General features: G+C 45.8%; 2 protein-coding genes across 3 annotated transcripts; one reads left to right on the top strand and one right to left on the bottom strand.

Moving 5' to 3' along the window:
* The first annotated feature begins 1,805 nt into the window (after positions 1-1,805).
* usp11 (ubiquitin specific peptidase 11) lies at positions 1,806-18,065 on the top strand. The gene is made up of 21 exons (XM_086276542.1): positions 1,806-2,088; positions 5,129-5,238; positions 5,317-5,447; positions 6,458-6,575; positions 7,537-7,682; positions 7,849-7,910; positions 8,393-8,492; positions 10,016-10,189; positions 10,990-11,148; positions 11,292-11,516; positions 11,672-11,755; positions 12,032-12,126; positions 12,204-12,407; positions 12,500-12,600; positions 12,828-13,322; positions 13,712-13,782; positions 14,176-14,288; positions 15,162-15,311; positions 15,393-15,508; positions 15,589-15,677; positions 15,826-18,065. Exons 1-21 carry the CDS (start codon positions 1,979-1,981, stop codon positions 16,006-16,008), a joined length of 3,036 nt encoding a protein of 1,011 aa, XP_086132668.1. The 5' UTR covers positions 1,806-1,978; the 3' UTR covers positions 16,009-18,065.
* Positions 18,066-18,726: 661 nt separating this feature from the next.
* LOC147305509 (ER membrane protein complex subunit 3) lies at positions 18,727-25,215 on the bottom strand. 2 transcript variants are annotated; one of them, XM_086276551.1, is made up of 9 exons: positions 25,131-25,215; positions 24,192-24,389; positions 23,425-23,482; positions 22,984-23,077; positions 21,734-21,838; positions 21,485-21,566; positions 21,093-21,172; positions 20,939-21,021; positions 18,727-19,505 (listed from the first exon to the last, which is right to left on the bottom strand). In XM_086276551.1, exons 2-9 carry the CDS (start codon positions 24,344-24,346, stop codon positions 19,380-19,382), a joined length of 783 nt encoding a protein of 260 aa, XP_086132677.1. In that variant the 5' UTR covers positions 24,347-24,389; positions 25,131-25,215; the 3' UTR covers positions 18,727-19,379. The 2 variants fall into 2 exon arrangements, with proteins under 2 accessions (XP_086132677.1, XP_086132678.1); XM_086276552.1 differs by lacking the exon at positions 25,131-25,215 and adding an exon at positions 24,804-25,070.
* Between the last annotated feature and the right edge of the window lie 822 nt (positions 25,216-26,037).

Here is a 26,037-nt window from a genome sequence, read left to right as displayed (position 1 = left end):
ACTCGGAAATTCTGCCTTCTGAATAGGAAGATGTAGGTAACACCAGACTGCAGATGAGCTGCATACAGGGCTGGACTGGGACAGAAAATTGGCCCGGGCATTTTGACTAGAGACTGGCCCACCATTATAGGAAAAATCATAAAGCCTTTGAATGATAATAAACACTGTTGTGACAGTGATGTGCACTGTTCTGATGGTATATATGCATCAATCTATCAATCGTTTGTTGCAAGACTCAGATAATTATTTTTTAAAAGCGAGACATTTTAAATGAGAATAAGAAAGAAAAGTATTTCTTTGTGCCCCCCTCTCCCTGTTAATGCCCTACCTGCCCCCTGGCAACACTTTGCTAGAGCCGCCCCTGCACAGTTACCAGCTGTCAGCTGCTTAGAAAAGGATCCTGGTGTTATTTGTCTCTCAGAAACAGTTCATAACTTCAACTCATTCATGTCACCTAAAAGGTAAACCTGTTTCTCCATCACCTGTTCAGCTCTGATGATTCAGTAAGGACATCTCCTGGTTTCATCTTCATGTTTCCCTCTCACCACATATCCAAACCATATCATGACCAGCAGCTTTACAGCTGTGGCTCCAGCAAACATCAGCTGATACTAGAAATTAATATTAAATAAATTCTAACAACAGCTGATCAAGCTTAAACGTGCTGCTGTTGTTTAGCGCGACATCCGCTGGTTTCCTCTTTCGGCGCAAAGTGGGCGATAAACAAACAAGAGAGCCGATCAGCTGATCATTGATCAGTTTCATGATTGAAGTAGAAACGGGAGAGGGAGGGGAGAGAATGAAAGAAGAGGCAGCTGTGCAGCAAAGACACAGAATAACTCCAGCTTTGTGCCTTTTCCATTGTAGCTGAATTACGGGACAAACTGTTCCTTTTCGCCTCAATAAGAAACGCGTAATATTTCCTCTGAATACCAGACCGGACGGTTGGCAACTCTAATAACTTATGAACAAAATAAAGTTCAACATCATTAACATCATAGCACCACCCAGCTGTATAGAAACTCCGTCATGCTAGCTAGCACGCAGTACGGAAAAAGTCAGCACAATGAAAATAAACTCCACCTAAACTTGGTTTATATCTGACCCAGAGAGACTGCAGGTCATAACTTCTTACCTGAAGTTCAGTTCACACTCGGACCGGCGGCCGCCTCGGGTCTCTTTTCCTCCTGCCTCCCCTTTCCTTCATCCACCTGCTGGCCTCCACCACTTGCTAATGTTACTGAATCTGTGGAAGCTCCGCGATAGCCACCACACGAAGTAACGAATAACGAGCCTATCTAAATCCCAGTAACGAGTAACGCGTTCCCGGTTTTGGCATAATAACTAGTTACCGTGCTCGTTACCACAATAATAACGTAGTTACTGTAACGCGTTACTTAATAACGCGTTAGTCCCAACACTGGCTCTGACCTCTGGCCTCAACAACACATTTTATCCCAGAGAACTGCTGCTCACAGCCAAGATACAACACAGAACGGGACAAATTAAATCGATCTTCTCATTGAAATAATTTTCTTAATTTTTTGCTGTGTTCAATTTTAGTTTTATTAACTTAAAAAAATAAATTTATTTAAATGAATTATTTACGTTTGCTGCTATTTGTTTATGATTCTCTCCATATAAATTTTTATAAAAAATATATATTTTTCTTTTTTTTTAAATCTTTTCTTACTTATCTAAACGTAGTCTGTTTGTTTTATTTAATATTTTATTTTAATTTAATATATTAGTTTTGGTGTTTTGCTTCCCCTGCTGGTGACTCCGGGGTAGTTCGCGCGTCTCCTGCCGGAATTCGTCATCGTCCGGGTCTGAGCCGTTTCCTACTTCCGCAAACAGAGGGCTGCGAGCTTCCCCGTTTATCGGCAGATCAATGCGGCGGCGGACTTCTGCTTCTCATTTCCTGGCTCTCTTTAACATTTCCGACACCTCTGACATTTATGAGTGATTGATCGGCGTCATGACGGCCAACAGCCGCTGCTCCGCCGCGGAGTCCCCGGGCCTGGAGACCCAGCGACGTGAGATCGAGTCTCTTCTACGGGAGTGCGAGCTCCGCGCTGGGGAGAGCTGGTGAGAGTCCGACCGCCTCTCCGCTCCACACATACACACACACACACACACAGATAAATACGGTGACAGGGCTAACGATTATCTCCACACGGGTAACGCTGCTAAACGGTGATTAACCGCTTTAACTGTGGGGTGGAGCAGCTTTGGTGTGGTTGCTGGAGTTTTTCTGGGACGGTTTAACGGCTCAATGCTACGTGTTAGCCGTGTTAGCTTATGCTAAGCAGGCAGACGTTGCTCTGACCTAGCATGCGCTGTTAACGTTAGCCTGTCGACCAGCTGTCTCCGGTGAGGCGTTCAGGGTCGCCTCGTATCCCCCGGATCGTGTTTTTATTTATCACCGAAGCCAAGCCGGTTTCAGTCCCAGTTTATTCTCCTCTGGGCGACCTCCTGCTCATTTAGGTGTTGGAATGCAGAGCAGGGCCGCCAGTAAATATTTTCAGTTTCATTTTCCAGTGAAGAAGGAAAGATTTAACACTCTGTCACGACTGAAAGTGAAATAGAAAAATATGATTGAAACATTATCAGCAGGAATGATATTTGTAAATCAGCTGATCAGTCAGCTCTTCATCAGACCGGCTTTTCAAAATAGTCTAATTAGTTCGTCAAATAGTGACAATCTATAATTTATTAACCTGTTTGTGGACTCTGAGTTTTCATCTGTCTGGTCTCATATATACCGATCTCTGTCCACTTACTCACAGTTAATATTTTGCCCTTTTAAAAGGAAAGAAAGTTCCAGTGAATTAGCTTTAACACCCAGGTGAGGTGAGGACACGAGGCAGGAGTCTTTGTGGACTGTGATGTTCACAGAAGACATTGTGATTTGAAAGACAGGTGGCTGAGCTTAAGGTGCTCAGATCTTCACAAGGAGTGAGCAGGATGGGCGGGAGTGGAAATGAGTACACAAGCTCAAAGTTAGAGAGGCATGGTTGCGATGGTTTGGACACGTGCAGAGGAGGGATAGTTGATATACTGGACAAAGGATGGTGAAGACAGAGCTTCCAGGCAGGAGGAAAAGGGGAAGACCTCAGAGAAGATTGATAGATGTAGTGAAGCAGGACATACAGATGGCTGGTGTGACAGAGGAGGATGCTCAGAGGTGGGATGGGGTGGGCAGGAGGCAGATGATCTGCTGTGACGATCCCTTGTTAGGGGCCGACTCCACAGTGTAGTGGTTCAGACCGTTTGTGCACACAGCAGGAAACACAATTCCCTCTGGTGCCCACGAGGAGCAGCTGGAAGTAGCTTTATTTCTACGTTTTAGGCATCAAAAAGAACTTGGGTAGGCTATCATCACACATCCACGACAGTTTGTTTTTTCCTTGTTTGCTCGGTGAGATTAGATTTGACTGCACAAACAGGAGAAGCGTGCAAAGTCCACACCATGAAAACGTCTTGTTTCAGCCAAGTGAACTTAGCTGAGCAGCATTAAATGTTATTACAGCGTTTTTATTTTTCACCTTTTCTGGATGGATGGATAACTCTTCAGAGTTATTTCAAACTTCAGCAGACACTGAAGGATTCAGCGCTGTGTGAGTGCAGCCTTTATTAAACCCGGCAAGTCTTTGAAAACACGTTTTTATTTCGAGTTATTTCATTTGTAAAAAGCTTTCAGTGAAATATTGTTTTATTAAAACATTTAAAAGACGATGACGGTCAGTGAGAATTCTGCTGCGATCACAGAAAGTACCTTTAAAGGGAAACTCGGTGAGTTTACGGGTGCAGCGAGCTGCTGATTAACTGAAATGCTGATTGACAACGGCTGCATCAGACATGCGACAGGAAATAAACAATAAAATCCAGACGCTGGTTAGAACACGCCCCTCATCCCTTCACACTTGAAAAAACCCGACTTCAGGGTCTCAGAAGCAGAAGCACCGTGACTCTGCAGGTTTGTGGCGCTGCAGAGTCAGACGTCACCGGGATTTACTTTCTGTTCAATATTCAAATAAATCACAAAGCAGGCCAGCGGCTGCTCACAGGTTTACAGTGAGGCCATCCAGGCTGACAGTTTGATGCTTCTGCTCACATTTACTCCTGCAGGAGATCAGCCACAGATGGAAAATTATTTATCCATACAAGAAAGTGCCAGCTACATTTTTTATGAAGCGTCGGCAGGCAAAGCGGTTTTCTGTCAAACAGGAATAAAAGAATAATGAGTCCTTAAAAGCAGAACAGCACAGAGGCCGAGCGCTGCAGTCTAACCTCTGAGGACTGATGCTGCGATGGATTTTCATTCCAATCCAAACCATCAGATTTATTAACGCCTGCCACTGTGACGCTTCCTGCTCTGCTGCTTTGGTTTCACATCTAATTTTGGAGCAGGTCGTGTCTCTGCTGCAGCTTCAAATATGACAGAAAGTCTCTGGTTTGATGAAAACAGGTTAGAAATGTGGGATCATGAAGTGATGACTACGTTAAGCTCCGGCTTTTGCTTCTGGCCACAAAGAAAGCAGAAGAAATGCCAAACGTTAAGATCACCATGAATTTATTTTAGCAAAACATCCGATATTTGCTGCTTCTGGCGTCTCAGGAGCAGCGATGTCACACCAATGTGAACTGTTTACGGTGATTTATGTAATCTGTTCTTGATTTCACATTAGTGTGATTTCCCAGCCTGCTGCTTTTGTTTGGACTGTTCTTAAAAAGAAAATCCACTAAAATAAAACCGTGACAGAGAAATAATGTCTCTGACACATCATCCTGTCACTTCATTTTTAGGCAAAAATAATGAAAATAACGACTCATTCAAAGGTTTTGGTGCCTTCATCAGGATATTTTGGGGGTTTCCACATTTTGGTTGAAGAAAACAAATGATCAGCAGCCACTTTGTTTCTTTGTTTTGTTTATCAGGTATTAACTGATTATTTAAGTAATTCTTACTCCCATTCCTGGCAGTAATCTCAGGTAAGATGTCGATTCATTCGTGTTCGGCTGATTCGTTAGCGGTAAAGTTTATGATGGAGGCAGCAGTGTTTTATGAATGTGTCCTCAAAGAGCAGTGTAATAATGTGTGTGTGTGTGTGTGTGTGTGTTGTAGGTATGTGGTAGATCGCCGCTGGTTTGACCAATGGAAGGAGTTTGTGGAGACTGGAGATCAGAACTCGACGTCTTTCCCGGGTCAGATCGACAACGCGGAGCTGTTCGAGGGTCAGTTACGCTTCGTTTGCTTCAGCGAGACACAAAATGATTTGTTTCCTTGAGCGAAGTGTCGTGTCCTGCTTTCAGATCTGGACTCGTACCACCTGAAGGATCGTCTGGTGGAGGACGAGGACTTTGTGCTGGTGCCGGCAGAGGCGTGGCACAAGCTGCTGTCTTGGTACGGCATGGTGGACGATCAGCCGCCGCTAGAACGCAAGGTAACGTCACCACGCGCCGCGCGGTACCCTGAGTCCAGAATGAGAGCGGAGAGTTTTTGTTGGTGAGGTTTGAAACACATAACAATGAAAAACCTCCCCTGAAGTAAATCTGGCTGCTCTCGTCTTCAAGGCGTCTCCTCGCACAGCTCTGCGCTGCTTGTAGTCTGGCTGCTGTGTTTACATCACTTCCTGGAATCCCTGTTTTGCATCTCTTTCTCACATCTGAGCGCCGCCGTCAGACTGAGGATCAGTGCTGACCCCCGAGGGCGGAGCAGCAGGGCAGGAACGTCACCGTGATCGTCACTCTCTCTGTTTCTCGTCCTCCGACTGTCAACGAGTTTTCCTGTAATCTCGTGAGAAAGGACGAGTCTTTTAAGCAAAACTAGTATGAGCTTGTCACTGATATGACGGGTGGAATAAAATGAAATGATACAGAAACAAGAGGGCGAATGAAAACGTTGACTTTTTTATTAAGCGGCCGGGATAACAGACTCGTGACATGCTCTCTTTTCCTGGTGAAGTTTGCGCATCGTTTTCATGTAACTTCCACGTAAATTCAGATATTTTAAATCATGATGGTCCCGATCCGTCCTTAGGCAAACATTTGTCTGCACGCCATCACCGTCTTTGTTCGCTACGTGACAGATTTGGCAAATTTGTCTGTTGACTGAAATAAAACTTCACGATGAAGACTCGTGTTTCTGATGAGAAGCAGCAGCAGCAGCCAGAGCTGCACGAGGAGGCGAGGAACAGCAGCGAGCAGAGAGCTTTATGGGCGGAGCCGTGAACTTTTACCATAATGAGTCTGCTGGCAGCCACGCTGTGGTGAGCCGACCCTCAACTGGTGACAGGAGGAAAGTCCCAGCAAAGTAAATCATTCGCTTGTGTGAAGCATTGGTTTAATGTTGGATCAAAGGGTAGGAAGCAATATTAGTAATGGTTATGGCTCAGACAGGTTAGTGTAGTGACAACTGTGTGTGTCTGTGTGTGTGTGTGTGTGTGTGTGTCAGGTGGTGGACCTGCCCAGCACTCTGAAGGTGGAGGTTTACCCCATCGAGATCTTCCTCTGCCTCCACAGCAACATGGAGAACGCCGTCACCACAAAGTTCAGCCGAACCGACAGCATACGTGAGTCCGTCTGTAGCTTTGTGTGTCGGCGAGGTTAATGCTAACGAGAGGAGAGGTTCACGTTTAATCGGCCTTTTCTCTCCTTAAAGACAAAAATGCTTCGTAGTTTAGTTACTTTCCCAGACTTTCTAAACCACACTCGTCCAAACCTGCCAGCTGCCGGTGCATCCATGTCATCCAGGTGACTGCATGTGGCAGATTACATGCACAGGAGCGGCTTCACACCGCGTGACGCAACAGAAACACAAACAAAGGCGGCAGACAGAGTTTGGAAACGAGTGAATAACCGCCTGGTAACAATGAGCCGATAAAGCTCAGGCTACCCAACCTGTTCTCAACCAACTAGCTGTGAAGGGGAGCTGCTGTCAGTTCATTCAGAGGTTACCTGTTTAGGTAAGGAGAAGGCGGGACCTGCTTTACATGTGAGCTCATTTTCTTTTTATGAATCAGATTCAGTTTTAGAGCAAATTTGACAGCAGCAGCTGTGAAGCTGTGTGATAAATACATATATACAGTGATAAAGAGGTCACTGCTTAGTTACTTATTACTGAGGAAAACTGAAGCCTGTGAAAGGTCGTCTCTCTACAAACGAATAACTCAGAAAGATTTAAAGACTAAACCTGATGACATTCACTCATGAAACTTCACCTGAGGACAGATTCCTCCGTCACCACATACAAAGTCACGCTGCGCTGCAGTTTGTTGGGTCGCAGCATTAATTAAAGGAAGTTTAACTTCCGCGGCGTTGCAGAGTTCTCGCATCAGTTTCAGTGCTGTGGTCTCTCTGTTTCACGAGCAGGAAGTGGGCGGTTCATCACGAGCGTCGTGCTAACACGTGTTCGTCTTTATGTTAACAGGAAGCTGATGTCAGGGGCAGAATATGTTCCCCTGAGGGTTCGCGAACAGCTGTTTCAAACACGGTGCTTCGTGTGTGTGTGTGTGTGTGTGTGTGTGTGTGTAGACTCGATCCAGAGGGCGATGTGTCAGGCCTTCTCGGTACCTCCGGGCTCAGAGTGCCGCCTGTGGATGAAGAGTTCGGACAGCAGCTGCGAGCGTCTTAGGAACGTGCACATGAGCGTGCTGGACGCCTGCTTGAGCTCGGGGATGGTGAGCATGACGCTACAGTCTTAACGTCGCTGCATGTGTGGAATAATTCTCCTCATAGCACCACTCTAAAATAACAAGCTGTCCACCTCAGAGATAAGCTGGAACATGCCTGTGTGTGTGTGTGTGTGTGTGTGTGTGTGTGTGTGTGTGTGTGTGTGTGTGTCAGACGGTGATCATGGAGACGAGGAATGCAGACGGCACCTGGCCGAGCTCCAGGCCTCAGATCATGTAAGCGCACTCGCCTCTCTCGTCGCTGTCATCGTTCTCCACGTTCCGTCGTCTCTGCTTTTCTTCACCTGCTTACTTTGAGTTTTTTTGCAGGAATTTTTTTCTTGTTCCTTTTTTTATTTGTCATTTCCTCATCTTTGATTTCACCTCTTCCTGTTTGGAGAAGTTGCGTGATACCATCACCATCGTGATGTTTGTCTGTCGCTCTCTCACACACTAGATGTCACAAAAAGTGTTAAAATGCTTCCTTCATTGACTCGACTGTTGATCTGAATGATGAAATGTTAGGACAGCTGTGCGCTTTAATGAATTCAGCTGGTCCGAGCATGTTTCAGCTGACTTTCCCACATATTTGGTCAGCTGACCCTTTGTTTTGGTTTCCTGTTCAAGAGCAAAAAGGCGTTTCTGTCACCGTAACGCTGCTCAGGTGTTGTAAATGCTCCCGTGTGCGAGTCTGCGGCTGACTCTGTTCTCGATTGCAGGAGGAACTCTGTGGAGGAGCAGGACTCGTACAGAGGGCAGCCGGGCGTCTGTGGCCTCACCAACCTGGGCAACACCTGCTTCATGAACTCAGCGTTACAGGTTTAAACTGATCTTTTTTACTTTGGTTGCTACACCAGACACATGGATCATGTGACAGAGAGAGATGTCACATGGCTGAGCAGGTGACGTCCATCAGGGCGGGGCCTGGGTTGGACTCCAGCCGGGACCACTGACACAAATACCTGATACTTGCGAGTGCCAGTCAGGAAGTGCAGTCCAGACCATCAGCACCATTTGTATGAATGCAAACCCAGCGCTGACGATGTTGCTGCGTCGAACATGAATGAAAACAGGACGCTGTGATTCACAAACCTTTTGTTTTCATCTTCTGCTGTAACCAAATATGTGTTTTTGTGATTTTACACGGCGTCCCGACGTGTTCTGTTTTTATTAAGTATGCAGTGACTTGTTGGTCGTGGCAGAGGCTGCAGGTTTCTTCCTGTTCAAAGGGAGTTTTTCTTCCCACTGTCGCCAAAGTGCTCATAGGGGGTCATATGACTGTTGGGTTTTTCTCTGTATGTGTTATTGTAGGGTCGACCGTACAGTGCAATGAGGCGACTGTTGTTGTGATTTGACGCTGTATAAATAGAATGATTTGAACTAGTTTAGTTTGTAATTGGACATTAGACGCTTTTCTTCTTCTTCCAACTTGTGGTTTGTCGTTTGTGCTACGGTCCCGCTCGACTAGAGAACCAGATTAGAAGACTTTTTTGTTAGACTGAAGCTTGTTTTCATTTTGGCGCCTTCAGTGAGAGACGTTTGCTTCTCTTTCACTCGTCACTCTGACTGCAGCTTGAACGCCGACACGTGTGAGCTGCTCGACACTGAAATGATGCATTTGGCAGCTGAGTGTTCAGGTACTGTTGAACATGTGCAGGGTGTGAACCTCAGAATAAAGCGCAGGGTTCGTCCAGACATGTGTAACTGTCTAAATATGGCACAGACTGTATGTTTTGGTTGTTTTGTAAAATAGTCACATAAAGGTTTTCTGCATTTCCTGGCAGAGGTGAAATGCTGCAGCGTCTTCCTCCCTGTGTCTGATCCCTCTCGCTCTGTAATTATGTTGCTCTGACGGCGAGCTTTGTGAAGGAAATCCCTGGTTCATCAGAACTCGAGGACATTTGTGCATCGTTGAAGTTCTCTAACTGGATTTTAGCATAATTAACACCTGTGTGGTGTCAGTGTTGCTCCTTGGATTTCACTTGGAGCTGAGCTTCGGTTTAATATTCACTGAAAACATCACTTCATGCACGAGAACACTTTAACGTTTTAATCAGATGACATCACTGCAGCGTGCTCTGACCAGGCGGCAGCAGCAACGTTCTTGTGTAAAATAATAAAAGCAAACAGTCGTCCATCTCTGTGTAGTTTTATCCCCGGACTAAAGGATCTTTGCAGAACTCGCGGTTCAAACGGTTTTCCTCTGGCCCTCGAACTCCTCAGTTTATCCTCGGGCTTAAGCAACTGTTTCAGCTCCTCCCCCCTTAAGCTAACTCTGTTCTGATTGGCTGCCCATCACTAACAGATGTGTAGTAACTCCTCGTGTCCTCGTCTCTCTGCAGTGTCTGAGTAACACCCCGCCCCTGACGGAGTACTTCCTGCAGAACTCCTATGTGGATGAGCTGAACTTCACCAACCCTCTGGGAATGAAGGGAGAGATCGCCGAGGCCTACGCCGACGTCATCAAGCAGATGTGGTCAGGGAGGCATTACTCTGTGGTGCCGCGCGTCTTCAAGGTAGCCGCACGTTACCCTGACAGGTGTCCCGTTACACTCGGGTGTGTTTCACCCGTCGAGCCAAACAAACACACTGACGTACCCTAAAGCTGAGGCTGCGACGCGTCGTCCAGAAGAGCCGGAGTTTGTGACTCGGCACGACAGAAATGACACAAACTGACCTGAAAACATTTTAAATGAACATTTTAAGTGTGATTACATTTACACAGGAAACTAAAACAGATATAAACACAGACTTTATTATCCCACCTATTACAGCAGGACAAGCAACAGGAGGAAATGTGAAATCAGAGATTTAGTAGAAAACTTTTGTCTCTATTTTGTTCCCAATTGAAGGAAATGTCATGAAATCCCAAATAAACTAAACTATCAATGCAAAACAGAAAAACTCAAAAAGTAAATGCATAAGTTCAGTGAAGTGAAAGTCAAATGCTTTATTTTCATGTCCCAAAACTTCTCTGCTACTCTCAGTGTTTTACAGAGCACATAAATATCTAAATATATACTAAAGGACGTGTGCACATATATTAGTAGGCTGATGTTTCTGCAACTAAACTAAAACTTGAAAAATGAAACGTTAACATCCCAAATGTACTGAAGGAAGAGCAGAAAGCTACAAACGTAGAAATACTTCTTGAATTTACTTCTTTTTATTTACTTAAGTAAATTGTAGTAAATTTACATGCAGTGGTGTTGGGCGTAGGTGAGAGACTGGGGGGCAGGGAGTAATCTCAGTCTGTGTGGCAGAAGCTTCGGTCTGACTGAAGTGGTACGTTTCCCTGCTTCCTGTTTGTGTGCAGACGAAGGTGGGCCACTTTGCTTCTCAGTTTCTGGGCTACCAGCAGCACGACAGTCAGGAGCTGCTGTCCTTCCTGCTGGACGGGCTGCACGAAGACCTGAACAGAGTCAAAAACAAAGAGTACATCGAGCTGCGGGACGCCGATGGGCGTCAGGACCAGGTGAGCGGTGCCAGAGCAAAGGCGTGTGATGGGCTTCATTTCACTTCCTGTCTTTAAATTTCACCTTTCAGTCATTTTCTATGTTTGAAAGCGTCTTCGTTGGTTTTAGCTGTGATCAATTCAGCTCCTGTTTAATCTGACAGGAAGTGGCGGAGGAGGCGTGGCGTAACCACCTTCGGCGGAACGACTCTGTGATCGTCGACACTTTTCACGGCCTCTTCAAGTCCACGCTGGTCTGTCCAGAGTGCCACAAGGTTTCTGTGACCTTTGACCCATTCTGCTACCTGAGCGTCCCGCTTCCTGTCAGCAAGGAGCGTGTCATGGAGGTGTTCTTCGTCTCCCTGGACCCGTACGCCAAACCTGTCCAGGTAACCGCTCATCACTGACCGTGGTCGTGTACGTCTCTGCAGTTACACTGAATAAATGTTTCTGGTCTTTGGTTCTCCTCTTATCCAGGAAAATTCTAACTTCTGTGATGTGCGTGTGTGCGTGCGTGTGCGTGTGCGTGCGTGTGTGTCTGCAGCATCGTGTTGTGGTTCCTAAAGCAGGAAAAGTGTCCGACCTCTGCTCAGCTCTGTCAGAGATGACCAGCGTGCCGCCCACTCAGGTCAGTGTGTGTTCAGAAGGTTTCGGTTCGGTTAAACACACTTTTAACCTAAACTGAAGATTGTGATCACGTGCAGATCAAAAGTGGTTTCACTGGCTGCACATTAATCCAGCCTTTGTATGTTTCTGGCTTCAGTTTGTAACGTGTGAACTCTGTCAGGGCAGCTTGGCATGACTCAGTTCAAAATAATCCTTCTTTATCTTACACTGGGCCTCATTTCATCCTGTATGAAGCAGACTGTCCCTTAAAGCTCCTCCCCCTGACTTTGTGTTCCAGATGGTGGTCGCTGATGTCTTCAATCATCGTTTCTACAAGATCTACAACATGGGCGAAAGTCTGAGCGCCATTCTCGACCGAGACGACATCTTTGTGTAAGGAAAAAAAATCAGTCCTCTAATGACCAAACACAAAAGCCTTTCTGTGACTCACCTGCTGAACCCGTGTTCAGGTACGAGCTGAGCGTGCTGGAGGAGCAGCCTGAGGAGCAGGTGCTGCTGGCGCTCTACCTGAGAGAGCGCTCGCACTACAGAGACTACGGCTCGGGCGGCGGCTCGTACGGCACGTCGCTATTCGGACACCCGCTGCTGCTCAACGTGCCGCGCAGCAGCTGCAGCCAGGAGGCGCTCTACAACCTGTTCCTGCAGAGACTGGCGTGAGCAGAACGCACGCACACACACACACACACACACACGCACAGTTTTTGAATATACTGAGTTTTGCTGGGCGGTGTCGCTGTGTGTGCAGGCGCTACGTGCGACTGCCTGATCCGTCTGAGGAGTTGGAGGAAGAGGAGGAAGATGATGAAGAGGAGCTGTACAAGACTCAGACCAACGGCATCAGTGATGGTATAAATCTTTACTTTCTGGTTCTGAGGTCTGATGCTGCCTTTCGTTTCATGTTGTCATACACGTATTTGTTTGGCTCCTGCAGTGTTTTAACTTTTCCTCGAGCAAATATAAAAAACGCTGACACAACGACACAACGACACAACGACACAACGCGTTCGTGCGCTTTTCACACGTTTTATCTGGGCTGAGTGAGCTCTGCAGCTGCTGCTTTTGTGTTTTCTCAGATGACGAGCAGGAGGAAGTGGAGCCTGCTGGCCCGTCCCAGACAGATTACTCCTGCGGTGACGCGACCCCCAACAGGAAATCAGACGGCAACACAACAGAGCCACAGGCTGAGGAGAACCACATTCAGCCTTTACCGGACCACGGAGACCCCGGTGAGAACAGTAACGGCTCCCAGAGCCAGACGGAGCCCGGCTGCAGCGGAGACGCCAACAGCGCCGATGACATGGACCCCGGCGAGCAGTCGAGCGGTCCCGCAGGAGCCGACCGCAGCTCAAAACCTCCAGCGGAGCAGCCTCATGAGCCAACCGAGGAAGAAAATGAAGAAGACAAGCAGGAGGAGGCTTGCTCTCCCAGCCCGCCAGCCAATGAGCATCCGGCTAAGAGGAGGGCGTGTCACGTCAGGAGGAAGCATCTGTTCAGCATCCAGGCGGTCAACTCCAACGGGACGACCGAGAGGGGGATGGGAGAGGGAGGAAGCGCCGTGTCCTTCAGCTGTGAGTGTGAACGCACAAACACAACCTCTGTGACATCACACTGATGTCACTCATCAGTGCGATGATGATGATGATGATGATGAAAGAGCCTCAGATGAGAATGAATCAGAATAAAATGAAAACATCTGAGTGGAGCCATTTGCTGCCCCTCAGTTCAACCTTCAAGTAAGCTTTCTTCTGATTGGCTGCCTCTGCTAAACAGTAGGTTTGAACAGCAGATGGGCGGAGCACAGCTTTCGGCTAATGGGGATTATTGGTAGTTACTGGAAACTTGAACCATGTTTAACATGGATCAGTGCAGCAGGAAAGCAGAATAACCATGTTATCAGACGATGTCACATCCTGTCGTCAGCGTATCAGCGTAGCTCACGCTTCCTTTGTCTCTGCAGCTCAGCCCTACGTGGCCATCGACTGGGAGCCCGACATGAAGAAGAGATTCTACAACGAGAACGAGGCTGAGGTCAGCGCCAACATTTAACCCTCGATAAAGCACAGCCTGTATGTAACACATTCACAGGGCGTGTTCTGAATAACTGAGGGTCATGTGTTCAAATACAAGTGGCACTGAGTGGGTCACAAAAACAACATGACCTTATCTGTTGGTTCATTTAGAGACTGATCTGAATTATCTGGTGTCTGGTCAGTGGTTTAAACAGAGGCTCTAAACATCCAAGGTACAAGAACAGCATCCCTGTAACATCTTAACAGGCTGAGTGGTTTGAGGACGTAATTTAACACACAGGTGCAAACAGAAGGACTCTGACTGCGATGAAACCTGAATGACAGACGTTTGACACTCATTTGTCTTCTTGCACCTCTGACATTAAAATCTGTCTTTCCTCCTCCTGTGTAGAAGTACGTGAAGCATGCCAGCATGGAGGTCCCTCAGCAGCACATGACTGTTCAGCTGCAGCAGTGCATCGAGCTGTTCACCACTGTGGAGACGCTGGAGGAGGAGAACCCATGGTAACACACACAGACACAGTAGTGAGAGTCTGAGGAGAGCTGACCACACAGAAACCAGTGAGAAGTAAACTGGGGGACAAGCTCGATTAAAAGACTAAATACTCTGAAGGTTTCACCTGTTTCAGGTAAAGACCAGCACGAAACATCTGCGTCTGTAACGTCCAGATCCAGGGTGGAGCTTCTGTCCCGAGTTTGAAAAGCAGATGCCGTCCACGTTTTCATTTCAGTGGTGTTAATTTAAGCTGCTGTGGTGCTGGGTGATCGACCTCGCCCAGTGCCCTCTAGTGGTAGCCCTGGAGTCAGATCACACTTTCAGTCCAGTCAACAAAAAGAGTGTGGGCATGCTTCAAGGTTTTACATTCATCAACATGTAAAATCTGATGAACTGAGATGCTGGGCAGCATGGTGGTGCAGCGGGTAGCAAGGCTGCCTCACAGCAGGTCCTGAGCTTGAATCCAGTCGGGGTTCTCCCCGATTACTCCGGCGTCCTCCTGCCTCCTGCTTGATTAACCCAGCAGCGGCGTCCCCGGCATGATGAGATATTCTTTGTTTGCTGTTGTTTTGCTTCTTTGACTGAATGATGAAAACCTGTCATTCAAAGCAGCAAAATAACACTCAGGAGTCGCAAGTTTGATTCCCATCCGGTATCGAAAAAGGGTCCTGGCTAGACGCCCCGTGCTTAAAAAAACAACAACCCCTGAATGTCGCGGCTACATCTGCAGCCTGTCCGCAGTTGGGACACAAGCATTTCACTACATGTTCAGTATATGTTGTACTGCGTATGTGACAAATACAATTTGTATTGTATTAAAAACCTTTACACTGCACAGCTTTACTGCAGATACTCACATCTGCTCCGTGTGTGCGCTTCAGGTACTGTCCGGTGTGTAAGAAGCACCAGCTGGCCACAAAGAAGCTGGATCTCTGGTCTCTGCCAGAGGTTCTCATCATCCACCTCAAGAGGTTCTCCTACACCAAGTTCACCAGAGAGAAGCTTGACAGCATTGTGGAGTTCCCCCTCAGGTACGCACGCACGCACGCACGCACGCACACACACACTGATGGAGGAGTCGCACACTGAAAGCTGACATGTTCATGTTACAGAGACCTCGACTTTTCCGGCTTCCTCCTGAGGAAGACTCTCTCCAGTGAGGAGCCTCCGAGCCGCTATGACCTCATCGCCGTGTCCAATCACTACGGAGGACTCAGAGATGGACATTGTAAGTTTGTCGTTCATGTTGTGGTCAGCGATTTGTTTGTCGCATGACTACATGACTTTAACCATCACGTGTTTCTGCAGACACCACCTATGCGAAGAACAAGGACAACGGTCAGTGGTATTACTTTGACGACAGTAAAGTGACCTACGCCACAGAGGACCAGATTGTGGTCAGTACCCCCGCCCCCACGCACACACCTGTTCAGTCGGATTTCACTCTGATCTTGTCACCTGACTAATGATCGTTGGAAGCAGCAGCGCGTTGTCTTTATTTGAATCACACCAACGTAATGTTTGTCTGCGTCTCTCCTCCCACAGACCAACGCTGCCTACGTTTTGTTCTACCAGCGACAGGACAAGATCAGAAAACCCACACTGCCCGCCCCCAACACAGGCCCCACCTCCTCCAGCCAGACGTCCAGTGACACTGCTTCCTGCAAAGACGACGAGGATGCCGCAGAGCTGGGCGCCGCCTCCAGCATCACTATGGAAACAGAATGATTGAGTAATTTGGTTTTCTCCATCAGAGCAGCCTTTTCTTTGGTTTTCGTCTTTATTCTTTTAGAATTCTCAGTCTATTTATTTTTTTAATTTTATGGTGACGACACTTGAACTTCCTCTAACGACGTCTCTTCATTCCAAGTTTCCAAAAGCAGGAAAAAGCACATCAGCAGGCGGAGCTCGCAGCTCCTCCTCTGCTCCTCCTCCTTCACCGTGAACTCTCGACACTCAGGTAGTTTGGTGCACAAAGACTGAAGGTGACGTTTGCTGGAGGGCGGAGCTTAAACTCACACCTGAATACAGAAAAGCAGTCTGCTTCCTGCTTCAGGGAGGAACTGAACTCTGGCATTTAAGCTCTGACTGTTCACATTTATAAGTTCATCTCCTCTTGACTCAGTTTTTGTAATCTGACATTCAAACGTTTGAAAAGCTGTTTAATTAAAATCATTTGAATTTTTCTGGATGTCTGATGCTCGTCCAGGTTGGGAAGACCAAACTCCAGATTAGCGCGCATTCGGGAGACTCTTTGGCCAATCAGCAGCAGTTCTGCAGTCAGCTGACTTTTTCTTTTCCTTAAACTGTATATAAAAGACAGACAGTCTCATTATAATCACGAGCGAGGCTTAAACAGCGACTCATCGAGCAGCGTTTAGTGAGGCCACAGAAAGTCGCCCCCTGGTGGTCGTTAGAGGGCCGATTTAAAATACCAGCATTAGTTTCACTTTCACACATTGTTTTATTTCTGCGGTCATGCCAACGTCTGCGAGATTTACCACTAACAGAGGTCAGAGGTCACCGCACACTTTCACCTGCACTGAGGTCATTCCAGTTCATGTTTTTTCCCTCTTTCCCTCAACAAACACGATGCCGACGGGCACCGGCGAACGTGCCCACCAGCATTCGTTTATCTGGGGTAAACCTCGCAGACACTCATGCGTCAGCTGACTGAAGAGGCCGCGCTGAGTGCAGACGAGTTCACGTTCACATTGTTGCATTTTCCACATTCAAAGTTTTTACAATTATTCAAGCTGAGCGAGTTCGAAAAGCCAGTTTCTCGTAGCAAATGTTTGAGGCAGAAATGAAATAAAAGTTTTTAAAGTCATCTTCCTAAGACACGTTTAGGAAACGAGCACAGAGATGGTTTCAGTTAAAGCCTTAATTCGCGAGCAGCTCAAACCTGCGACGACCTTTTGTATTTGCTGTAAAGTGTTCGTAGATGCACTGATTACAGCTTTGATCCGAGTCTAAAACAGGCCAGTCTTTTCTTAAGTTGTTGATTTCACAGCGAGTTCATGCTGAATCTGATTTAACAGAACTAACGATGATCAGACTGACTTTATGATATTAATGCAGTGATTTTTTTTTATTGTAAGCGCCTGTAAAAACGCCATCCTCTGAACTAAAGGACTGAAGTTTGTTTTTCCCTCCGAGTTTCGATTCGTCCTGAAGCGCAAATATTTGTTGATCTGACATCGTTTAAAAATCCAGCTCTGAACTGCAGCTCAACGTCGACCTACGACAGATAAAACTATTAAATACTAATCCATAAAGCACAGTTTCACTTCCTTATTTCTTCTTTCTAAACAGGCACGCCTCAGTCGCTCGCTGAAGGGGGTTGTGGGTAATCAGAGGATCAAACAAAGCTGTCAGGGATGAGAAATGAATTTTTCTCTGTATATTTTGGTCGTTTTGTTTCGGGTATTTATTGTTTTAATGGAATAATTGCAGCTGTCACATGACTACGGTGGTGTGGGACATTTTTCGTATTTATACGCAAACCTTTGATTCAGGCTGAAAACACAGGACGGGTGTGCGCGTGCAGAGGCGGGCGCAGAGCGAGCTGCTCACTGATTTTTAAACCAGCGCTGTGTACAGTATTTTTGTATTGTAAGTAATGTAAGATTAATATGATCATTCCTGGGTGGAGCAGCAGGGAGGCTTGGGGTGATTTCTTTCTTTGGTCTTCCTGTCAAATATCAGATGAGAATATTTTATTGTACTTCAATCTTTTGATATGAATAAAACACGATTATTACCAGACATCCAGTTTTTCTGTACTCTTGGCTTCTGTCTCGTTATTTTAGCTTTAATTGCGTGTGTGACGAGGAGGACGCGCTCACACATCGTACAGGAGACGCGTCTGTTTTTAAAATGACCACAGCTGAACGAGAAGTAGAACCAAGTTATCAGCTAAGGCGAGCTTACTGCACGGAGCACGAGGCGCACAGACACACGCTCATCAGTGCTCCATAACAACCACACCAAACCCCAAAGTTCACTCAGCACATCTGGAGCTCAGACTTCTGTAAACAGCACAGCAGCCGTATGATTGGTCAGATTATTAAAACAACACAAAGACATGCACGACTCAGACGTTCAGATACAGCCACCTGTCATTCAAATAGGCCACGCCCCTAAATTTGAGCTTTACTAAAAATTTAAATTGATCTCAAAACATCCAGACACCAAAAACTGTCAACATGTTTGCTTCATGTGAACCTTTAACACAGGGACTCACTGCTGGAGCCTCTAGTGGACATTTGGGGAATTGCAGTTCTTTTTGCAGGCTTTGTTTCACTGACAGTCTTTTACCTTCCTCCACCCGTGTGTGGAGCCACACTGAATGTGTTCCCACCACCACTGAAACAGACTCAGCTTACCGGGTAAAAGCAGAAAAACAAAGGCCGGCAGACTCAGGAATGAAGAGCTGAATGATGAAAGGATGAGAAATGTGGTTAGTTGTGATGGCACCTTTATTTCACTCACTCCATGCGTCACACCACAGCATACAGAGGTACATCCAAAACGTCCTGCGGGACGACATGAAGCCTTCGCCCGCTTCGTCCTGTTGTAAACGTTCCAGCCGTTTTTTAAAAACGATGCTTCGGTTTCCAGCGTTGCTCCGGAGAAACGTTTCAGATCTCAGCAGGTGCTCAGCCTGCCGGTGTGGAGGATTTTAAAGCTCCGATCTGTGTCCTAAGTCACTACTTCCTGTGTAATGGATTTGGACTTGAATCGCTGAATTTAGATGTAAAAATGTGTAACTTAAACACCCACGACACAAACATCATTTCAAAGTAAAATCTCAAGTACAAATAAAATCTTTTCTTTTAGATTTTTCTCAAATATAAACTAACAACAACCCAGGGAAGATCCGGAGCCCGGCTCGAACTCCAGGAAACGTACAAAAGCTGAGAGTGAGCGAAGCGCCCGGGGCAGCAAAGAGACGATTTCAGAGGCAGCTCCATAAAAATAATTCTCTGTGTTTAAATCCTGCACTGTGAAAACTATCCCGGAGCCTTCAGGACAGACTGAGGGGAGAGCAGGGCGGTTCAGGAACACCCCCGGGATTCCAGCGCATCCTCGTGGTCCTAGAATACAGCAGACTTGTCCTGGCTGAAGAAGCCCCCAAAGTTTAGGTCTTTGGACATCAGCTCCTCCTCCACGTTCTCCAGCGCCCACTTATGTTCCACGACCTCCAGCGCCTCCCACTCGCTCTGAATCAACAACAGGGACACGAGTCGCAGCATTTAACTCCACAGTGACGATCACTTTGTCTCAACAGAGCTTATCTTTATATTTTTACTGTAGTAACATTTTTGCAGCATTTTACGTTTTTTAAAAAAAAAAGTAAAGACAAGATGATAGTTTATTAAAGTTTAATGAAATCTGCAGATTGTTTCGGTGAAGTTTAATAAACTCCTTGCTATCTAAAATATAACAGGACACCGGAGTATATTCTCGAGCATCTCACACTTCTGATAATCAGCTGTCTGCTTGATGTTTATTCAGCTGTGTAAAAACTATAACTTTAATCTCAGCCAAACCGATTTACTCAGGAACAAATAAAATACTAAAAAAAGCCAAACAATAACATTTTAAGTTATCTAAGTGACTCATATATCATGTTTAACCTGAGTAGGAAAGATTGCGGTGGGTTTGAAAACGATTTGCCGGGAGTCCGGTGTTCTCACGGCTCTAGTGACCTAGCCCCCGGCTAGCTATCGAGCTAGTGGGTAACAGACGTCTCCGAAAACGTCGGAGCGCTTTTGAAAATATGTGGTGTCCTGATAAACTGAGCAGATATTTGAAGTTTACACAGCTACATTCTCGCCTGAAAATATGTTAAACGTTTATTTTGTGACCCAGAAAGAATAATAAGAGTAATATTCAAACTAACTAGCTGCCGCCATTGTTGGAAACTGAGCTGGGCTGCGCTATGAATCCTGGGACACAGCTTCTTCTTCTTCGGGGTTTAACGGCAGCTGGCATCCTTGTACATGCAGTGCTGCCATCTTCTGTTTCAGTCCGTTATTACACTCTTAAATCCTGCTACTTATTCCTGCGTCTCTCAGGATCTTACAAAGCTTCAAACGACGCGTCGACTATTAAATCAGTCGTCGACGATTTTGATAGTCGACGTAATCGTGGCAGCTCTAGTGCTGACTGATATTAATCTTTAATAGGGCTGTCAAAACTGAGAGCAAACAAAACAACATGCCCTCTGCTTAGTTTAATTGGTCACATGACTGCATTACATGACTAAAATGTGTCATCGTTTTTGAAAAGGCTCCGTTTTCGCTGTCCACACTGCACCGTGAAAAAAGGCATTTTCAAATGTATCCGCTTTGGAGAGCGTTTTCAAGACGCTGCGTTTTCCTCGACCGAAAACGCCGTCTCAGTGTGGACGGGAGGCCAAAACGGGGAGAAAAAGATGCGTTTTCAAACGAAAACGTATTAGTGTGGACATGGCCTGATCCTCAGGCTTCACTTTAAATGGGAGTTACTGGGAGGATGAAGGCTTTGCCCACACACAAAGTTTAGTGTGGTCACGAACAAACGCTGTTATTCTTTCATAATTCATGTTTCACTTTGGAGAGGAAACAGACAATCAAAGCAGCATTTTTGTGCAGTTGTGTGTAAATGTCACCTTGAAGGCCTTGTTGGGGTCAGGGGGCATCGCCATGGCAGCGCCTGTCATCTGGTCCTGCATGATCCGGGACTGGTCAGCAGCTGAGAGGGAACGCCGGCGTTAGTCCGTGAAAGGAAACAGAGCTGAGCTTTACGAGAAAGTGAAACCTCACCGTTATCCTGACCCAGAATCAGGCTGTACATGCTCCTCAGCCCGAACACGTTCAGGAAGTACCAGGACGCCGAGCTCACCCTGCAACATCAAACCACGTGACTTTAAAGAAGCTGCATGTCAGGAAGTAAGCTGGAAGGAAAATACTCCTTCATGAAACTCACAAATAAACTTTCATCACATTTCATTCACACATCAGGGCCAAAGCAACAGACTGTAAATAAAAGACAGATGTATGTCGTGTTTGATGCTTTTGAAACTGAATAAAAATGAACTGAACTGTTTCTACGCTGCGGATTACAGCGGTAAATGTTTGCACTCTGATCTCTGCTGTGCTGCATTCACGGTCTGCTGAGCAGCTTGTGCGTTTCAGTGTTCAAGTTGAGTTTTTACCATGAGGCATCCAGCGACAGCAGGTCGATCCCTCTCTGCAACATTGGCTTGAACCTCAGCGTTAACGGGAACGGCACCTTAGCTGTGAAAAAAACATCGGGAACCAGTGAGACGAGTCGGACCTGCTGGGCGCCGCTTTGTTTACAGATGTGATTGTAGTGATGCGCATACGTGTCAGGTATCTAACAGCGCTCACAGATCATTCCTAAACTGTGTGTGTGTCATACATCAGGATGTGGACAAACTCACTAATGACGAATCCAGAGAAAGCCCAGTTGATCCATCCACCAATCACAATCATGGGCAGGACGTTGGTCAGGTTTCCCTTCATCATGTCTACCATCATGCTAGAGTCTGCAACAAACAACAGGCTCAGAGCACGGCTCCACTGACGGATAAAAACATCCAGATTCTTTCAGCTGCAGTGAGATGACGAGTGTGTTTCCTCATCATCTCACTGCAGGTGTTTCCATAAAGTTTAACGTCCAGGTGTGCGTAAAGGAGACTTATGAGGCTGATTTCCATCCAAAGATTATAACCACACTGTGACTGAAGGAAGCCTAAAACAATACACATCTGTTGTAAACGGACGTAAACAAAGACCGCAAAGGTAGCTAACAGACAATGACCTGCAGTGGTTCGATGGACCTAAACACACAGCACGGGAAGATGAAGGATGATGAGCTTAAATCCGACCTCAATCACAGGTCATGCTGAGGGTCTGATGGGCGGAGACAAACACAGGGCAGGAAGAAGACGCAGAAGACGGACTGAACTTCAGATGACGGTGATGTCATAACTGCGGGTTCAGTCCGTTTAAATCAAACTGTTTTATTCACTGGAGATGTCACTCAGGTGTGAACCAAAACAACTGTGCTGAGGAAGTGGTCTCAGTCAAATAAACACCTTCTCAAAGCCAGGTATGCTTTGCATTCTGGGACGTGTGCATCGGTCAGTAGAGGTAACTAGCCTCCACATGTTGCCCCGACATGTTGCCCTACTAGCACCTTCTTCTTGTTGCTTTTGCTGCTCCCGTCTGAGACACAGCTGACCAATAATCAGAGCGAACGCTCTCACAGGTTTGAGTTTTTATCTGGGTTAAAGGAAAAAACAAAACATGGAAAAAAAGCTACACGTTTACAAACTTGTCAACTGATTAAGAGCAAAGTAAACGAACTACAGACGTCTGAGGTGATCCATCCATAGCACGAGGTTCGTTAATGCTTCTCCCTATGCAGACGTCCCGATCCTGAGCTTAATGTCCACTGCGAGTTCACAGGCTGCAGTATCACAGTGAGAATTTAACAGACTGAACATGAACAGAGCAGCTAAACCATTTCTGAGGGACTCGCGTCTGTTTAGAAACCACGAGACAAAGAACTGAGGCGCGTTAAAGACGAGAACCAAAGAGAAACATTTGCACCCTCCAACAGATCATCAGTTAGTTCACACAGGCAGACCTGGTTATAATGAAGGGACGATCATGTGTTCAAACACACCTGTCATGGGGTTCTTGGGGACAACCTTCCTCTTGGCCTTCTTGAAGAAGCCGGTCTCGGCGTCGTTGAAGTAATGTTTCCTCATGGCGAAGGACTAAACCAGCGGAGACACTTCACTCAGCGAGTTTTACACTTCATGCACTCACAGTCAGACTGTGACATTTAAACACAGCTGATTATTTAAAGGATGATTTTTTTAATGTCTGTAACTTCTAACAGAACAGTCTGTGGTTACTTTGCAGACAGACAAACATCCGCTGCTCTTCATCAGAAGTAAATACGATTTACACATGATGCATGGAATAAGGACCCACAGAATAAAGAATACGGAGGATGTACTGAGGGGAAATTTGACGCCCTCAAGCACAGGGTGTAAATGTATTAATATGTAATATTTTAGGATAAAGGTCAAATTCTACCTTAAACCGAAGGGGCTCTCACCTGTCGGGGAATGTACTTTCCGTTCTCTCTGAGGATGCGGCTGCGCATGAGCACCTGGCTGAACAGAAACATGAACATGGGAGCGGTTAGGGTACGATGCTGCCCGGGGCGCCACTTTCACTTCAGACACACAACATGACTGCGAGGAGAGCTCAGTCAGGGATCATAACAGGTCAGATATGAGCTGAGCACCTGAAGGCAAACAGTGTTAACTTCAAACATTTTTTAGAAGTTCTTCTTGTCGACTGGTCTGATAAGTAAACATGGACGTAATACACAATAAAGGATCCTGTAAACAGACACAGCTTAAGTTTTCTTATGAGTCCAAACACAGCAGCTCTATCAAAGCTTCTTAACTGCGTAAAAACGAGGTAAAAGGTAACGATGGACTCCCTCCCTCCCTCTGTTCTTTGTTACTCCCTCGACCAGTGAACGCAGCACGGGTCAAGCTGCGTCTGGGTCCTGACACATTGTTGATCTGCAGCTTATGTAATGGCTATATTTGCCAGCTAAAAGGGAAACAGGTTCACCATGACCTCTGTGAAAAACAACACAACAAAACCCCCAAAACCTTTTACTGCCGAGGGGTGAAAAAAAGAAGAAGAGGTGAAAATTCCAATATATGTGATCAGGATGCTCAGCGAGTCGCAATAATACTCTTACGTGACTGATACTGCAATATAATTGTATTACTAAATCTGCTGGTTCTCTAAAAAAAGAAAAAAACAAACCTCTGTGTGTGTGTGTGTGTGTGCTCTCAGACTCACCTGTCAGAGACCTGCTCCAGGTTGACTTTCTTGTCGCTGTGGAGCAGCTGGGTGACATAGTGTCGGATGACCCCAACAAAGAAGGTGACGAACACGATGGGCAGGACCACCCACATCCGAATGCTGGAGTCCAGCAGGAGCTCCGGACCGGCCATCGCTCTCTATTTAACCCACGATCCAAGGACAGACAGGGAGGCGCTGAGGAAGGTGTACCGGACAGTTTGGAGGAGGAAGTACAACATGAAGTGATGCTCAGTGTTAAATCATTTTACTAAATTATGAAAACCTGAACCTCAGCATGCAGAAATAAAGTCTCTCCATAGTATCTGAAGGCTCAACAGTTCTTATTTTATCAGCATGAACTATGACACACATGTGAACACATGCTGAGCTGCTCTCTCCTGGTTTATTTCAAAATAAGAGCCTGGAGAGAATGAGCAGAGGGTATTTTTACCCCGACAATAGCACGATATAGCGGCTGAAAGCTTCTGCACATCACCGCGCTTCCGTGATCGACACGTCACTAATAATCCTTCTTGTTGTTGGACAATGATTACAAATCGCTCCGACTCCTAAATTAAATTGTGTGAATTAAATCCGCCGCTGACCTACCGGCAGCTGAAACGTCACGATAACTGCTGTTTCCTTTAACGGAGCTAAGAGGTGCTAACTACACGAACCTGTTACTGACCGCTGACCTCTGCTCATTCATCGCTCAGCGGCTACAGTTAGCATTAGCCCGGTGTAAACTAAACGCAAAGACAGCTAAAGGTGCTAGCTTGCTAACTCAGCGGGTTACTCGTGTTAAATCTTCAGCTTTAAATGAGCGTTTGTACAAAGTGACAGCTTCTGCGGCCGCACAGGTGAGTTTAATAAGTCCACCAGGTCACCACTGCGTGAAAATAATCTGTAATTTATGTTGAAATGACCGTAACTCACCACATTTATGAACTTTGTTAAACAAACTGCACACGCGCAGGAGTTAGAAGAAGAACTTCCGGTTTACCGGAAACGGAAGATTATTATTTTATATTTTCGAAATCACTTTAAAGAAAAATTTATTCAATAAATCACATAAAATTGAAAACATTTTTTTTAAATTTTCATTAAAATGTTAAATAAATGAATCATTCTGGAAAAATGGGCCAGACTGAGATATTTAGATAAAGTTGCAGGTTGTTGAAAGAATAAAAAATATAAACTGCTCAAAAATAAATAAATACAATAAGAGAACACAACATTTTATGATGTTTCCACTAAGCGTTGTTAAAACCTTTTGTTCTCAACAAATTACACAGTGCATTTCTGTAACGCTTGAATATTTATCAAGAGCCGATATGTGATTTAAGTGTTCCTTTAATTCTCTGAGCAGTACATAATGCTTGATACAAAGTTGTAATCGGTCGATTGTTTCTTTGCTGTAACAATGCTTCCCGCATGTAAAAACCTGTTTACTTCCCCTTAAATGGCGCCATATTTGTGAGGAAGGTGCATGTGTGGGTTGAGCAGCAGTGTTGAGTTTGTGGGTTGCACCCATGAAAAACACATCTTCTCTGCCACAAATGTGTCACCATTTAAGGGGAAATAAAGAGTTTTTCCAATAGTATAAGATTTAATGTTTGACCAAACACAAATTTCCTCACTTTTTGTGCTAAGATTATTTAGACTCTGTAATTTAGTTATTTGAAAAAAGCTTCACACAGTTCACGTTTTTTGGTAAATTTCTGTGTGAGAACCAGCTGTTATGTTTTCACATTAAAAGCTGATGAGAATATTGATGATAATACACACAATGCTGGGTGGACTGGAGGTTAGGTTGTTACAACAAAAAGAAACTGGACTGTCC

This window comes from Aulonocara sp. 'chitande type north' Nkhata Bay, linkage group LG20, assembly GCF_057382095.1.
Source record: "Aulonocara sp. 'chitande type north' Nkhata Bay isolate Kocher_YH1m ecotype deep benthic linkage group LG20, A_spYH_male_GT1.1, whole genome shotgun sequence".
Taxonomy (NCBI): domain Eukaryota; kingdom Metazoa; phylum Chordata; class Actinopteri; order Cichliformes; family Cichlidae; genus Aulonocara; species Aulonocara sp. 'chitande type north' Nkhata Bay.
This window is presented reverse-complemented; position numbering and strand designations above follow the sequence as displayed.

Coding starts and splice junctions, on each gene's coding strand:
- usp11 (XM_086276542.1), top strand. CDS start 1,979: ATGACGGCCAACAGCCGCTGCTCCGCCGCGGAGTCCCCGGGCCTGGAG. Junction 11,517..11,671: donor CGTACGCCAAACCTGTCCAG/GTAACCGCTCAT, acceptor GTGTGTCTGCAG/CATCGTGTTGTGGTTCCTAA. Junction 15,678..15,825: donor CCACAGAGGACCAGATTGTG/GTCAGTACCCCC, acceptor CTCCTCCCACAG/ACCAACGCTGCCTACGTTTT.
- LOC147305509 (XM_086276551.1), bottom strand. CDS start 24,346: ATGGCCGGTCCGGAGCTCCTGCTGGACTCCAGCATTCGGATGTGGGTG. Junction 21,839..22,983: donor CCCCAAGAACCCCATGACAG/GTGTGTTTGAAC, acceptor TGTTTGTTGCAG/ACTCTAGCATGATGGTAGAC. Junction 19,506..20,938: donor ACCCCAACAAGGCCTTCAAG/GTGACATTTACA, acceptor TTGTTGATTCAG/AGCGAGTGGGAGGCGCTGGA.